Genomic DNA, 15,839 nt, shown 5'->3' with positions numbered 1-15,839 from the left:
GGCTCTTTAGTTCTTTACTTTCTGCCATAAGGGTGGTGTCATCTGCATATCTGAGGTTATTGATATTTCTCCCAGCAATCTCGATATCTGCCTGTGCTTCCTCCAGCCCAGCGTTTCTCATGATGTACTCTGCACATAAGTTAAATAAGCAGGGTGACAATATATAGCCTTGACGTACTCCTTTTCCTATTTGCAACCAGTCTGTTGTTCCATGTCCAGTTTAGCGTGTACAAAATAAGATTGTAAAAAAATTAAAATTCAATTATATCCAAATATAACTTAAGTTCAAGATACCTATTAAATCTTCATATGGAAATGTCAAATAGGCAGTTGGCTTTACAAGCCTATGTTTTCCCTGCTGGCTCAGACGGTAAAGCGTCTGCCTATTATGCAGAAGACCTGGGTTTGATCCCTGGGTTGGGAAGATCCCCTGGAGAAGGAAATGGCAAACCATTCCAGTACTCTTGCCTGGAAAATCCCACGGACAGAGGTGCCTGGTAGGCTATAGTCCATGGGGTCGCAAAGAGTTGGACATGACTAAGCGACTTTACTTTCACTTTACAAGCCTGAAGTTCAGCAGAGGTCAGTTTGAAGATATTATTTTGAGAATCACCTTGTTAAAGGAACAAGGTTTGATAAGAGTACCTAGAGAAAAGAATCTTGGATCTAACCTTGAGGATTCAAGGCTCAGTCAGAAGAAAAGTTTACAAAGGTCTGGTCAATGAGACAGGTGGAAAGAAATTGAAGAGAGAAGAGTTAGACAATCATATCTGCTCTCTCTAAACAAATAAATTTAAGATGATCTCGAAATAGTGAATGTCCCTTCATTTTTTTGTACATGAAACCATCAAATGAAAGGGTAAATATAAGAACAGGAAGGTCTGCATGATGTAATAGCATAAGCAGCAAAAAGAAACTCATAGTTTATCCAAACTTCTCCAATTACCTTGCATGAGGTAAAGCAGTAGCAGCCAAACAAAGATTCTTAAAGAGGTAACTTGAATCCACCAACTGCTGAAAAGTGGAAAAAACACAACTCGAACAAGCCCCTTCCGAGTCAGAGATGTCCATGGAATTTCAGGTTTGGCTTTGGCAAATGTTGAGCCTTTAAATATACATAAAACAAAACATCAAACATTTTCATACACGAACGCCCACTTGTAACACTACACTAAAAACAAGTGCGAGCAAAAATTAGCACATAACTTGTTCAGTTAAAAAGAATCCACTTAGATGTTCCAAACATATACTAACCTCAGTCAGCCTCCTTTGAATGATATACAATACATTTTTCTTCATTTCACAGCAGGAGGTCTCCAAATTCATCTCTCTTTCACCCTCAGGGAAACCTTGCAATTTACATAGCCACATTAAGTAAAGGGGAAAGAAGGCTAAAGCCTGAATGATGAGGGAAGAACACTACTTTGGGGAATTTAGAGATGATATCTAAGAAGAATCTTTAGCACTCCAAGGAAATAACATGATGATATACCTAAAAGAAACAAGTCAACTTTAGAACTCACCTCTGATTAAGTCAACATCAATCAAGTCTGCCTTTATGTGACCCATCTTTTTTGGTTTGTTTTTGAAGCCCTAGAATAAAACAAAACAAAAAAACAGAAATAAAGTTTTGAGAATCCCCTTTAAAACAAAAGATAAACTTACATCTTTTTTTCTCTATTCCTGACTCCCATTTACTGGTACATTTAATCCTAATGCCCTTAAAGGAATCTGTCATTAGTATTTGCTTAAGTTTTATCAAGTAACAGGTGCATATACTTTTATTATCTTTAAAAATAATCAAACAGTACCAAAAGGTCAATAAGTGAAAAATAGGTAGTCCCTAACCCACCTTACCCACTTCTCCCAATTTTATTCATTAAAAACAAATAGCTTTCATCTTTTTTAGCCCTTTTTCTTGTTGTTTACTTACATAGGTCTAAATAATATGTTTATACTGCTATTTTTCAATTTATTGATTTAAAAAATCATCTATGCACTCTTAATATATGAGAATTAAGCTCTCTTACACAGCACTAACTCCTACAACCTAACTTCCACCCAAAAGCATTTATCTTCACAATACAGTCAATTTCTGGCAAATCAGTAATTAGTTGTTTATGAATGATTCCTTGTGTGCTGTATTTTTCCATTTACTCTATGATGTCAGTGAAAATAATTTATCAGTTTCCAAATACTCAAATGCCAGAAAATTAATCTAAGTCTTTTTTTTCCCTAAAGGAAAAAAAAAAAAAAATTCCTGGAAACCCCCTTCCCAGGACCCAGCAAGATAGAATCTTGCTGCTACAGTTGGACGAGCTGCTGTCTGGGCCTGCTGCACGTCTGTCACCCCAGAACTTCTCGCTCCCTGATAATCCCCTTCCCCATCTCTGCAGTGAGTCACTGCTCTATCCACGTTCTTGGGGCACATTCCTTTAGCAGCTTCCTGAGAAAACGGGTCACAGAAGATCACGTTCTCAATCCTTGTATGTCTGAAAAATTTACTCTGCCCTTATACTTGATTAAAAGCTACACTCGAGGATTCCCCTGGTGGTCCAGTTGTTAGGAATCTGCCTGCCAATGCAGGGGGCATGGGTTTGACCCCTGGTCCGGAGAGATTCCACATGCCATGGGGCAATTTAAGCCCTTGTGCCACAACTATGAGTCCACACACCCTAGAGCCTGTGCTCTGCAACAAGAGAAGCCACAGCAATGAGAAGCCTGCACACAACAATGAAGGCCCAGTGCAGCCAAAACCAATACAAATAAAGCTGCATTAGATGCAGAATTCTGAGTTGTTAATCATCTTCCCTCAGGAATTAAGACACTGTTTCATGGTTTTCTAGCTTCCAATGTTGCTGTTGCAAACTCCAATGCTATTCTGATTCCTGATCCTTTGAATGTAAATTCTTTCCTCTTAATCCTCACTTTATCCATGGTGTTCAGAATGATGTCTTTTTTTTTTGACAGAAGTAACATTCATGATAAATCATGTACTTTATCACATAATGATATGCCTTGATATACGAGTCTTTTATCATTTACTGTGCTGAGAATCCCTTCCATATAGAAATACATGTCTTTCAGTTTTAGGGACATTTTCTCATAATTTACATTTAAATTTCTTCTAAGACTTTTAACTTTTCTATTTTCTACCTCTTTTGTCTTTTTGTTCTGCTTTCTAGAAATTTCTTCAAATTCTTCTATTGAATTTTTCATTTTGGAGCAGAGACTGCCACCCTGTCCTGCCTGCCATGCCATCCACCACACATGCTGGGCTGTCACTCCAGGACTTGTTTCAGACAGGCAAGCTCCCCCATCCATTAAGCCAGTCTCTGTCACGGACTCCAAGCTCTTTCTTTGGTCTGGAAGCTGCACGGAGCACAGACCTTGGAGGCCTGTGGGGTGCAGCCCAATAGAGGAGTGTGAACTCTAAGGCAAAACTACCCTTCACTAGAGTCCTAATGAAGTCCAGACAGGACACAGTGGTGAGTAAGTGTGAACTGATTCCAGGGTTGGTTTGCTGTTGCTTTTGAAGCTAGACTTTGCCATATTTCACCACGGATTAAGTGGAGGGGAGGGTTGAGGAGAAGGTAGAAGCAAGCGTTTCTATTTTAGACGCTAGAAACATTTATTAAAGTGGGGAAACCAAGTGTCCCACTTCTCACACCGTTCACTGAACGCAGGGTGGGCAAGGTGTGAGTGAAGAAGCTGGAAGGAAACTTGAGGAGCCATAGGAACTGCAGACATATTATTCTCTCTGGGCTCGCAAGGCAGCTGTAACACAGCCATGCTGTATTCTCTGATGGCTGACCCAGCAGACACAGCCAAAATGCAGCTGCAAGGGCTTTTCAGGTGAGCTTATACAGGCACACAGAACAAAAGTGGCCCCGTGGCCAAGCGAGTATATCCTGATGCACAGGCACAGTGCTATAAATGATCTCAGCTATTACATAACCATGTGACGTCACGGTTTAGAGGATGTGGGGTGAGAGGCCGTAGGGCAAGAGCACCCGGCCACCGCCATCTTGGCTAACTGCTCCTTCCTACATTCCATCCCTGCAGGGTCTTTTGCCTCACAATACATGCACAGTCCATCTTCCATGATAGTCCCTTGGTGAGTTGATGCTGACCCTTGGATCCACATCCCATAACAGCAGTACAGGATACAACAAAGAGCACTCGTCACCCAAGATGCAACCTGGAACTCATGTTATCTGCAAAAGCCCCCACAGGCATCAGGCCCACCCCTTCAAGGAGGGGATTTTGTGCTGTTCACAGGTCACCCACATGATTACATTTTTTAAATGTAAGGACACACAAAGGACACCGCTTTCACAGGACATAGCCTTTACAGTAAACACAACATCAACATAACAATTTCACTGATGCTGGATGCTTCCATTTGACCAAGTCTTCTGTAACCAGCCTGTGGCATATAGTTGGGCTATGCAGGTACCCTTGGGGAAGGACCTGGAACGTCCACTGGCATCCCTCCCAAGTGAATGCAAAGTGACACTGGCTCCCAGCTGTTATAGCTATAGAGAAAAAAGCATTAGCTGAGTCCACTACACGGTGGTAAGTGTCAACGGGCATGCATAGGTGGCACCGCGTCACTTAGTTCTCTGTGATCCACAGTCATCCCCCATGAGCATCAGGCTTCCGAACAGGCCACACGGGGGAGTTAAATGGACTGGACTCTAGGCGGGTTGTACAATGTCCACTTTTGCCAGCTTGGCAATGGTGGCGCCCGTTTCTTCATAGCCACCTGGTAGGTGATACTGTCTCTCAGCTGTCACCCTCCAAGGCGCTGGCAGTAACTGTGGGGGATGCTTTGTATAGCCCCTCACAACAGCCTTCACCACAGGCATTCAGAGATGAAAGTCCCCCACGGAGGTCTGTAACATCAAGACTTGCAGAACATCTATCCCCAAAATATATTCTAGGATCAGGGACACATACACAGTATACACCTGCACAGGGAGTCACCCAATTTCTAAATGTAAGGACACAGCTTTTACCTTAACCACTTGACTGCCACAGCCATCAGTGTGTGCCCTATGATCGGAAACTCTTCTGGCTCACCATAAATAAGCCTGCATTTGGCACCGGTGTCAACCAGGGCCATTACTCTGTATATTAGCCAGTGACCAGTGAATAGCAAGTTCCACGTGGGGCCTCCCGTCCCCTCTTGGGCACTGTGGGCAGGCATGTTGGCCTGAGCCCTATTCAAGGTGGAAAAGGCCATCTGAAGGAGCACCCTTGGGCACCATAAAATATTTTAACTGAACTGCCGTATCTCTTGCTGTGTATGCGTCTCCCATTTGGTAAACTTCTGCTCAGTTCTCAGTCGCTTCCATAACTCTAGAAGTACGTGCTAAGTCAATTCAGTCATGCCCAATTCTTTGCAACCCTATGGACTGTAACCCACCAGGCTCCTCTGTCCATGGGATTCTCCAGGCAAGAATACTGGAGTGGGTTGCCATGCTCTCCTCCAGGTGGTCTTCCTGACTCAGGGATCGGACCTGTGTCTCTTATGTCTCCTGCATTGGCAGGCAGGTTCTTTACCACTAGCACCACCTGGGAAGCCCCTCTAGGAGTACAGCATTGGGCTGTTTATCAATTTTATTTCTGTCCATTCCCACTGCCAGTAAATCGGCCCACATCTGCATTTACATCACCTGGACAGGGTCTTTACCAGATTGGTCCCCCTTCTGGATCTTCACACTCCTAAAACCTTTAGCTGGCCACCATCCTCTATTTCTCCCAAGGTAGCCACCATCAAGGTGGCCTCATAGATGTGGCGCCCCACATAGGGTGCAGAATACAGATATCCAAAAGAGGTGAGCGGGGCATTGTTCAAAATAGCATCTCACGTGCTACCTATGAAATGCTTGTCATCTGAGCCTCAGGTATTTAGGTTAAACATCAACTGCTTCATGCCCAGTTCTCTCATCACTTGAGTCAATATCTGGGAGCTCTCCCATGTTCGCCCACATGGTGTGGATGGCAGTGTTAATCCATTCTATCAGGGTGTGTTTGGTTAGATGCATAAGCACTCTGCAATCTTTGTCTCAACAAGGGGTGAGTAGTTATAGATGCTAACTGCTCTGTCTCAACCCCAGAACAAATGATACCATCCACCCCTGCATCCCAGAGTTGCAAAAGCCACGCTGCCAAGGGTTCCCCTTCTTTTGCTGCAACTGCTTACCCAAGTTGACCAACTCTGTCTGAGTATATGGTAAATATGTTGTGAATTCAGTCACACTGGGGGCCCCTTGAGGATGTCCCCCCACCCCGGGCCATAGGTTGCTCATTCTTGACTTTCTATTGTACAATGGGCCTTGCTGACAAGTGGAGACCTGTGGTCTCAATGTTCATCATCGTTCAAGCTCCTTCACCAGGAACTATACTCGGCGTCTCAGCATCAAGCCCCCACAGCTTTGAACTGTGTCTGTGAGCATCTGTGCTGTATCTCAGTGTATTTTATGCATCTGCTGGCAGGATATGTCCTAAGATAATCACTTCATCACTTTATGCTACTTTGGCTTACAAAAAGTTTCATAGGAATGCTCTACTTTTGGATAATGGGGGAAACCTGTATATTCGTATTTACTGAACATGTTTTGTTTTATTAACACATAAAAAATGGTTTTGCAGGAAAGACTCAGGATCTGAAAGTCATGATAACTTTGCTGTATATGATGACTCACAAGCAAATTTGTAAATTATCTTTTGTGTTTCAAAATCCTGGTTTGCCTAACAGTTTTATTTCATTAGTATTAATAAGGAAAATTGTTTCAGAGGACTGGATAAAGAAGATGTGGTACATATACAGAATGGAATATTACTCAACCATTAAAAAGAAGGTAATAATGCCATGTGAAGCAATGTGGATGAACCTAGACAGTGCCATACTGAGGGAAATAAGTCAGACAGAGGAGAAGAAATATTATGGAATCTAAAAAAAAATGATACAAATGAACTTACAAAACAGAAGGAGACTCACAGACTTAGAGAATGAACTTATGGTTGCAGAGGGGCAGGGGCAAAGGATGGGAAGAAGGGATAGTTAGGGAGTTTGGGATGGACATATACACGCTGCTATATTTAAAATAGGTAACCAACAAGGACCTACTGTACAGCACTTGGAACTCTGCTCAATGTTATTTGGCCACCTGGATGGGAGGGGAGTTTAGGGGAGAAGAGATACATGCATATGTATGGCTGAGTCCTTCTGCTGTTCACCTGAAACTGTCACAACATTGTTTGTGAACTGGCTACACCCCAATACAAAATAAAAATTTTTTAAAAATAAGTAAAACTATTTTTAAAAGATTAATGTTAATTTTATGCTCAATCAACACTCATATATGCTAGTTCCTGATTAAATTTTTTAGATATTTAACCATTAAAATTATTATAAAAATAAAAGGTTAGAATAATTTGATGTTTCTCTATTTTAGATACTGAGTCAATATTGATCTTTAGTTCTGTTTAACTGAATAGATGCAGCCAAACAATTTCTTAAGTGAATCCTATATTTCTATCCAATTAACTACAAACTGTATATTTTACCAAAAAATAAAAAAGGTTTAAAACTCTAAATGCAACAAAGTGAAATCTAAGAAGGAATCAAATTTTGAAAATTAGACATTTCATGGGCAAAAATAGCCCTCTAGAAAAAACACTAGTTTTTGAAATACGCATAATATTCATGGGAATAACAATGATCTTGTGCTACATTTGAACTCAGAAATAAAAATTTTAAAAGTAAAAATATTGTATTGTATTCTACCAGACATAGGTCTTGTGGATATCTGCATCAGTACTATTCTAACTAAAGATGCTTAAAGTGCCTTAACTTTAGAGCCAAATTAATTTTTCTATTTTATTGCTTTCTAGACTTTCACCTACAATGTTATAGAATCAGAATTAGCATTAACTAGAGGTAAATATCGAATTATGAAAACCTTACTTAACAATGGAAACACACTCATTCATTCTCTTAGTCAACAAACACACGACACGCTTCTTCTCTATGCCAGACACTCTACTTGAGCTCAGCATAGAGCAATAAAGAGGTCAAAGCATGGCTCCATCTTCAGAGTGTGCACAGCGCAGAACAGAAAACAGATAATAAAGCTGAATCTTTGAGTGTTCCTCAGGAAAATGTTCCCTGAACCTCCCTCACCACTTTTTCTTTCCTAGGAGGACAAATTAGATTTGGATTAAAGATTTACTGAGCATGGCCCTGCCCACCAGAGCAAGACTCAGTTTTCCCCACAGCCAGTTCCTCCCATCAGGAAGCTTACACAAGCCTCTTATCCTCATCCATCACAGAAAATATAGAAGAAGCAAGACTATAATCCTACAGTCTCCAGAATGAAAACCACAATCACAGAAGGCTAACCAAAATGATCATATGGATCATAGCCATGTGGAACTCAATGAGTCTATGAGCCATGCCATGCAGTACTCAAGACAGATGGGTCATGGTGGAGAGCTCTGACAAAACATGGTCCACTGGAGAAAAGAAAGGCAAACCACTTCAGTATTCTTACCTCGAGAATCCCATGAACAGTATGAAAAGGCAGAAATATATGACACTGGAAGATGAGCTGCCCAGGTCAGAAGGTGTCCAAAATGCTACTGGGGAAGAATGGAGAAATAGCTCCAGAAAGAATGAAGAGGCTGGGCCAAAGTGGAAATGACACTCAGTTGTGGATGTGTCTGGTGTTGAGAGGAAAGTCCAATGCTATAAAGAATGATACTGCATAGGAAGCTGGAAAGTCAGGTCCACAAATCAAGGTAAATTGGACATGGTCAAGCAAGAGATAGTGAACATTGATACCTTAGGAATCAGTGCACTAAAATGGATGGGAAGGATAAACTTAATTCAGATAACCATTGTATCCACTACTGTGGGCAAGAATCCTTTAGAAGAAACGGAATAGCTTTCACAGTCAACAAGAGTCAGAAATGCAGTACTTGGGTTCAATTTCAAAAACGACAGAGTGATCTCGGTTTGTTTCCAAGGCAACCATTCAACATCACAGTAATCCAAGTCTATGCCCCAACCACTGATGCCAAAGAAGCTGAAGTTGAATGGTCCCATGAAGATCTACAAGACCTTCTAGAACCAACACCAAAAAAAGATGTCCTTTTCATTACAAGGGACTGGAATGCAAAAGCAGAAAGTCAAGAGATACTTGAAGTAACAGGTAGGTTTGGCTTTGGAGTACAAAATGAAGCAGGGCAAAGGATAACAGAGTTTTGCCAAGAGAATACACTGGTCAGAGAGAATACCCTTTTCCAACAACACAAGAGATGACTCTACACATGAACATCACCAGACAGTCAATATCAAAATCAGATGGATCATATTCTTTGCAGCCAAAGATGGAGAAGCTCTATACAGTCAGCAAAAACAAGATCTGGAGCTGACTGTACCTCAGATCATGGGCTCCTTATTGCCAAATTCAGACTTAAATTGAAGAAAGTAGGGAAAACCGCTAGGCCATTCAGGTACGACCTAAATCAAATCCCTTATGGTTATACAATGGAAGTGACAAATCGATTTAAGGGATGAGAGCTGGTAGACAAAGTGCCTGGAGAACTATGGATGGAGGTTCATAATACTGTACAGGAGTTGGTGATCAAAAACATCCCCAAGAAAGAAGAAACGCAACAAGGCAAAGTGGCTGTCTGAGGAGGCCTTACAAATAGCTGAAAAAGAAGAGAACTGAAAGGCAAAGAGAAAGGGAAAAATATACTGAAATAAATGCAGAGTTTCAGAGAATAGTAAGGAGAGATAAGAAAGCCTTAAGTGACCAATGCAAAGAAATAGAAGGAAACAAGAGAATGGGAAAGACTAGAGATCTCTTCAAGAAAATTGGAGATACCAAAGGAACATTTCATGCAAAGATGGGCACAATAAAGGACAGAAATGGCAAGGACCTAACAGAAGAGATTAAGAAGAGGTGGCAAGAATACACAGAAGAACTATACAAAAAAGGTCATAATGACCTAGATAACCATGATGGTGTGGTCCCTCACCTACAGCAGATATCCTGGATTGTGAAGTCAAGTAGGCCTTAGGAAGCATTACTACAAACAAAGCTGGTGGAGGTGATGGAATTCCAGCTGAGCTATTTCAAATCCTAAAAGATGATGCTGTGAAAGTGCTGCATTTAATGTGCCTGCAAATTTGAAAAATTCAGCATTAGCCACAGGATTGGAAAAAGTCAGTTTTAATTCCAATCCTAAAGAAGGGAAATGACAAAGAATGTTCAAACTACTGCACAGTTCATTTCACATGCTGGAAAGGTTATGCTCAAAATTCTTCAACCTAGGCTTCAACAGTAAACCAAGAACCTGCAGATGTACAAGCTGGATTTAGATGGCGGAGGAACCAGAGATCAAATTGCCAGCATCTGCTGGATCACAGAGAAAGTAAGCAACTTCCAGAAAAACATCTACGTATGTTTAACTACACAAAAGCCTGTGACTATGTGGATCACGACAAACTGGAAAATTCTTAAAGAGATGGGAATACCAGACCACCTTGCCTGTCTCCTGAGAAACGGTACGCAGGTCAAGAAGCAACAGTTAGAACTGGCACGGAAAAACAAACTGACTCAAAATTGGGAAAGGAGTACAACAAGGCTGCATACTGTCACCTTGCTCGTTTAACTTCTATGCAGAGTACACCATGAGAAATGCCAGGCTGGGTAATTCACAAGCTGGAATCAAGACTGACAGGAGAAATATCAACAATCTCAGATATGCAGATGACACCACCCTTATGGCAGAAAGCAAAGAGGAACTAAAGAGCCTCTTGATCAAAGTGAAAGAGGAGAGTGAAAAGCCTGGCTTAAAACTCAACATTCAAAAAACTAAGATCATGGCATCTGGTCCCATTACTTTATGGCAAACAGATGGGGAGAAAGTGGGAACAGTGTCAGATTTTATCTTCTTGGCTCCAAAATCACTGCGGACAGTGACTGCAGCCACAAAATAAAAGATGCTTGAAAGAAAAGCTGTAACAAACCTAGACAGCATATTAAAAAGCAGAGACATCACTTTGCAGACAAAGGCCCATATAGTCAAAGCTATGGTTTTTCCAGTAGCCTTGTATGGGTGTGAGAGTTGGACCATATAGAAGGCTAAGCACCGAAGGATTGATGTTTTCAAATTGTGGTGCTGGAAAAGACTCTTGCAAGTCCCTTGGACTGCAAGATCAGACTGCAAGATCAAACTAGTCAATCCAAAAGAAAATCAACCCTGAGTATTCATTGGAAGGACTGATGCTGAAGCTGAAACTCCAATATTTTGGCCACCTGAGGTAAAAAGCTGACACAATGGAAAAGACCCTGAAGCTAGAAGAGATTTGAGGGCAAGAGCGGAAGCGGGTGTCAGAGGATAAGATGGTTGGATGGCATCATCAACTCAATGACATGAGTTTGAGCAAACTCCAGGAAAAGGTGAAGGACAGGGAAGTCTAGCATGCTGCAATCCACAGGGTGCAAAGAGTCAGACACAACTCAGTGACTGAACAACAAAAAGAAGAGGACAAAAGTCATTAAGAAATTGATGACCAGGACTTCCTTGGTGGTCTAGTGGTTTAGACTTCGCTTCCAATGCAGGGGATGTGGGTTCGATTCCTGGTTGGGAAGCTAAGATCCCACATGCTTCATTGTTGATATTCAGTCGCTCAGTCATATCCAACTCTTTGCGACTCCATGGACTGCAGCACCCTGGGAGAAATATCAATAACCTCAGATATGCAGATGACATTAATCCAATGCCAGAAAGCGAAGAAAACTAAAGAGCCTCTTGATGAGGGTGAAAGAGGAGAGTGAAAAAGCTGGCTTAAAACTCAACATTCAAAGAACTAAGATAATGGCATCCGATACCATCACTTCATGGCAAACAGATGGGGAAAAATAGAAACAGTGACAGACTATTTTCTTGGGCTCCAAAACTGCATGTTTCATGGTCCAAAAAAAAGTAATTGATGCCCACTGTTCTTGAGTCAGATTAGAAAGTCACTACTTTCATATGTGATTGTGCTGAGGAAGAATACAAAACACTTATGCCATGCTTTTGCTTCAGGATCTGTCAGCCTGATCCTACACATTCTATAGTATGTATATGAAGAAGCGACATTTGCCAGGCACTATTCTAAGCACTTTACATAAACTTCAAAACCATATCTCTTATGTCTCCTGTATTGGCAGGTGGGTTCTTTACCACTAGCGCCCCTTGGGAAGCCCCTATTACATAAACTTATATTAATTTAATTCACTTAGTCCTCACAACTGTCCTGTGAGACAGGGGCTTTATTATCTTCACTTTATAGATGAGGAAAAGCGAGGCACTGAGACTAACACGTTCATTCTCCCTAATAACCACTACACATCCTGCCCCTCATGATACAGTACAAAATGTATTCCTAATCAATGTAGGAAGAGATCCGCAAGCCTCTGAAAGGTTCAATGGGACTAAACCTTGGGAGCTGTGAGTGAATGTCCCTCTCGGCCACAACCCAGGACCACAACCTCACAGCCCAGGAAACAATCATAGGAGGAAACTAGATGCCTTGCACTAGCTTCTACAGCAGTGGTCTGGAAATTTTCTGCAGAACCGAGGTACAGCTATATTTAGCCCACTGAATTGTTTGTACCCCAAAGAGCAGTGTACCGTCATCAAAGCTCAGAACCACCTGACCAATGTAGTTCCTACTTCTAGACAGAGGAACTAAAGCACTCACATACTGATGAACTACAGCTGGACTCCATATTTAACAAGGAATAAAAGACAAGTAAACCCTGCTACACAACTCTCTCAGTGTGCTGAAACGTTAGCTTTATTGCCACTGATTCTATACTACTGTATAGTAGTCAGGCACAAAGAGGGAAGTCATCTGGTTTACAATAGATGATGAACAACAAAACAACAATTACTAGGCAAGTACAGCATAATAGGAATATGTGTAAAGGACACCTAACTCAGATTTAAGAAGGCAAAGAAAGATTTCTAAAAGAAGATAATACCCAACCCAAGACTTGGAAGGGTGTATAAACATTTGCAAAGAAAGGACATGAGCTGTAGCAAAAGGGGAAATTAAGCATATGAAGGCTTCCCTGGTGGCTCAGTGGTAAAGAAGCCACCTGCCAATGCAGGAGTTTGATTCCTGGTCTGGGAAGCCACCTGCCAATGCAGGGTTTGATTCCTGGTCTGGGAAGACCCCACATGCCGCCAGGCAACTTAGCCTGTGCATCACAACTATTAAGCCTGTGCTCTAGAGCCCAGGAGCCACAACTACTGAGCCCATGTGCCCTCCTAGAGCCCGTGCTCCACAAGAGAAGCCATCGTAACAAGAAGCCTGCACGTCACCACTACAGAGTAGCCCCTGCTCACTGCAACTTAGGAGAAAAGCCCCTGCAGCAACAAAGAACCAGCACAGTCAAAAATAAATAAATAAAATTACTTAACAAGATAGCATGACAAAAACTAAATAAAAGAGATGGAAAGAGTGAACATCAACATTTTAGGAATCAGTGAACTAAAATGGACAGGAATGGGCAAATTTAATTCAGATGACCATTATATCTACTACTGTGAGCAAGAATCCCATAGAATGAATGGAATAGCCCTCACTGTCAACGAAAGAGTACAAAATGCGGTACTTAGGTGCAATCTCCAAAACAATAGAATGATCTTGGTGTGTTTCCAAGGCAAACTGTTCAACATCACACAGACAATAAGTCTATACCCCAAGCACTTATGCCGAAGATACGAAGTTAAATGGTTCTATGAAGACATACAATAAAAAGATGTCCTTTTTATCATAGGGGATTGGAATGCCAAAGTAGGAAGTCAAGAGATACTTAGGGGAGTAACAAGGCAAGTTTGGCCTTGAAGTACAAAACGAACCAGTGCCAAGGCTAATAGAGTTTTGCCAACAGAATACACTGGTCATAGCAAACACCCTTTTCCAACAATACAAGAGACGACTCTACACATAAACATCACCAGAGAGTCGATATCAAAATCAGACTGATCATATTCTTTGCAGTCAAACATGAAGAAGCTCTAAATACTCAGCAAAAACAAGACCTGGAGCTGACTGTAGGATGATCATGAGCTCCTTATTGCCAAATTCAGACTTAAATTGAAGAAACTAGGGAAAATCACCAGGCCATTCAGATACGACCTAAATCAAATCCCTTATGATTATACAGTGGAAGTGACAAATCAATTCAAGCAATTAGATCTGATAGACAGACTGCGTGAAGAACTATGGGTGAAGGTTCGTAACACTGTACAGGAGGTGGTGGTCAAAAACATCCCAAGAAAAAGAAATGCAACAAGGCAAAGTGGTTGTTTAAGGAGGCCTTTCAAATAGCTGAGAAAAGAAGAGAAGCAAAAAGGCAAACAAGAAAGGGAAAGATACACCCAACTGAATGCAGAGTTCCAAAGAATAGCAAGGAGAGATAAGAAAACCTTCTTAAGTGAACAATGCAAAGAAATAGAGGGAAACAATATAATGGGAAAGACTAGAGATCTCTTCAGGAAAATTGGAGATACCAAGGGAACATTTCATGCAAACATGGGCACAATAAAGGACAGAAATGGCAAGGACCTAACAGAAACAGAAGAGATTAAGAAGAGATGGCAAGAATACACAGAAGAACTATACAAAAAAGGTCATAATGACCCAGATAACCATGATGGTGTGGTCACTTACCTAGAGTCTGACATCCTGGAATGTGAAGCCAAGTGGGCCTCAGGAAACATTACTACAAACAAAGCTAGTGGAGGTGATGGAATTCCAGCTGAGCTATTTCCAATCCTAAAAGATGATGCTATTAAAGGCTGTACTCAATATGCCAGCAAATTTGGAAAACTCAGCAGTGGCCAAGTGCTGGAAAAGGTCATTTGCATTCCAGTCCCAAAGAAGGGCAGTGCCAAAGAACATACAAAGTACTGTACAACTGCGCTCATCTCACATGCTAGCACGGTTATGCTCAAAATCATCCAGCCTAGGCTACACCAGTATATGGACCAAGAATTCACAGATGTACAAACTGCATTTAGAAAAGGCAGAGGAACCAGAGTTCAAATTGCCAACATTTATTGGATCATAGAGAAATCAGGGAATTCCAGAAAAACATCTACTTCTGCTTCATTGACTACACAAAAGCCTTTGACTGTGTGGATCACAATGAACTGTGGAAAATTCTTAAAGAGATGAGAATAACAAACCACATTATCTGTCTCCTGAAAAACCTGTATGCAGGTCAAGAAGCAACAGTTAGAACTGGACATGGAACAATGGACTGGTTTAAAATTGGGAAAGGAGTGTATCAGGCCGTATATTGTCACCTTGCTTATTTAACTTATATGCAAAGTATATCATGCAAAATGCTGGGCTGGAAGAATCACAAGCTGGAATCAAGATTGCCAGGATAAATATCAATAACCTCAGATACAAAGATTATACTACTACCATGCTAATGTCATGTCAACTAGATGAAGCCTCCATAAAAACCTCAATAGTCTGTATAGAGTTCAGAGAGCTTCCAGGTTAGCGAACATACACACCAGTAGGGTAACATACCCCAAACTCCACAGGGACAGAAGCTCCTATACTCAGGACTCTCCCAGACCTCACCCTAAGTATCCCTTCATCTAGCTATTCATCTGTACCCTTTATCATATTATTTAATAAACTGATAGTTGTTTGAGGAAGTGTTTCCCTGAGTTGTGTGAACCACCCTAGGAAATTTATCAAACCAGAAGAGAAGGTTACGGGAACCCCTGACTTGTAG

General features: G+C 41.4%; 1 protein-coding gene across 2 annotated transcripts in view; it reads right to left on the bottom strand.

Annotated features, from left to right (window-relative positions):
• Positions 1-15,839, bottom strand: part of PHTF1 (putative homeodomain transcription factor 1) — a 73,374-nt gene that overhangs the window by 42,710 nt on the left and 14,825 nt on the right. For both annotated transcript variants that reach the window (XM_010830782.1, XM_010830783.1), the window contains exons 4-5: positions 1,524-1,593; positions 947-1,105 (exon numbers count right to left, since the gene is read on the bottom strand). In XM_010830782.1, coding sequence (XP_010829084.1) covers positions 947-1,105; positions 1,524-1,593 — 229 coding nt within the window. The remainder of the gene's footprint in view (positions 1-946; positions 1,106-1,523; positions 1,594-15,839) is intronic.

The sequence above is a fragment of the Bison bison genome, unplaced genomic scaffold (assembly GCF_000754665.1).
Source record: "Bison bison bison isolate TAMUID 2011002044 unplaced genomic scaffold, Bison_UMD1.0 scf7180017864519, whole genome shotgun sequence".
NCBI lineage: Eukaryota > Metazoa > Chordata > Mammalia > Artiodactyla > Bovidae > Bison > Bison bison.
Note: the sequence above shows the minus strand (reverse complement) of the source record. Positions and strands in the feature narration are given on the sequence as shown.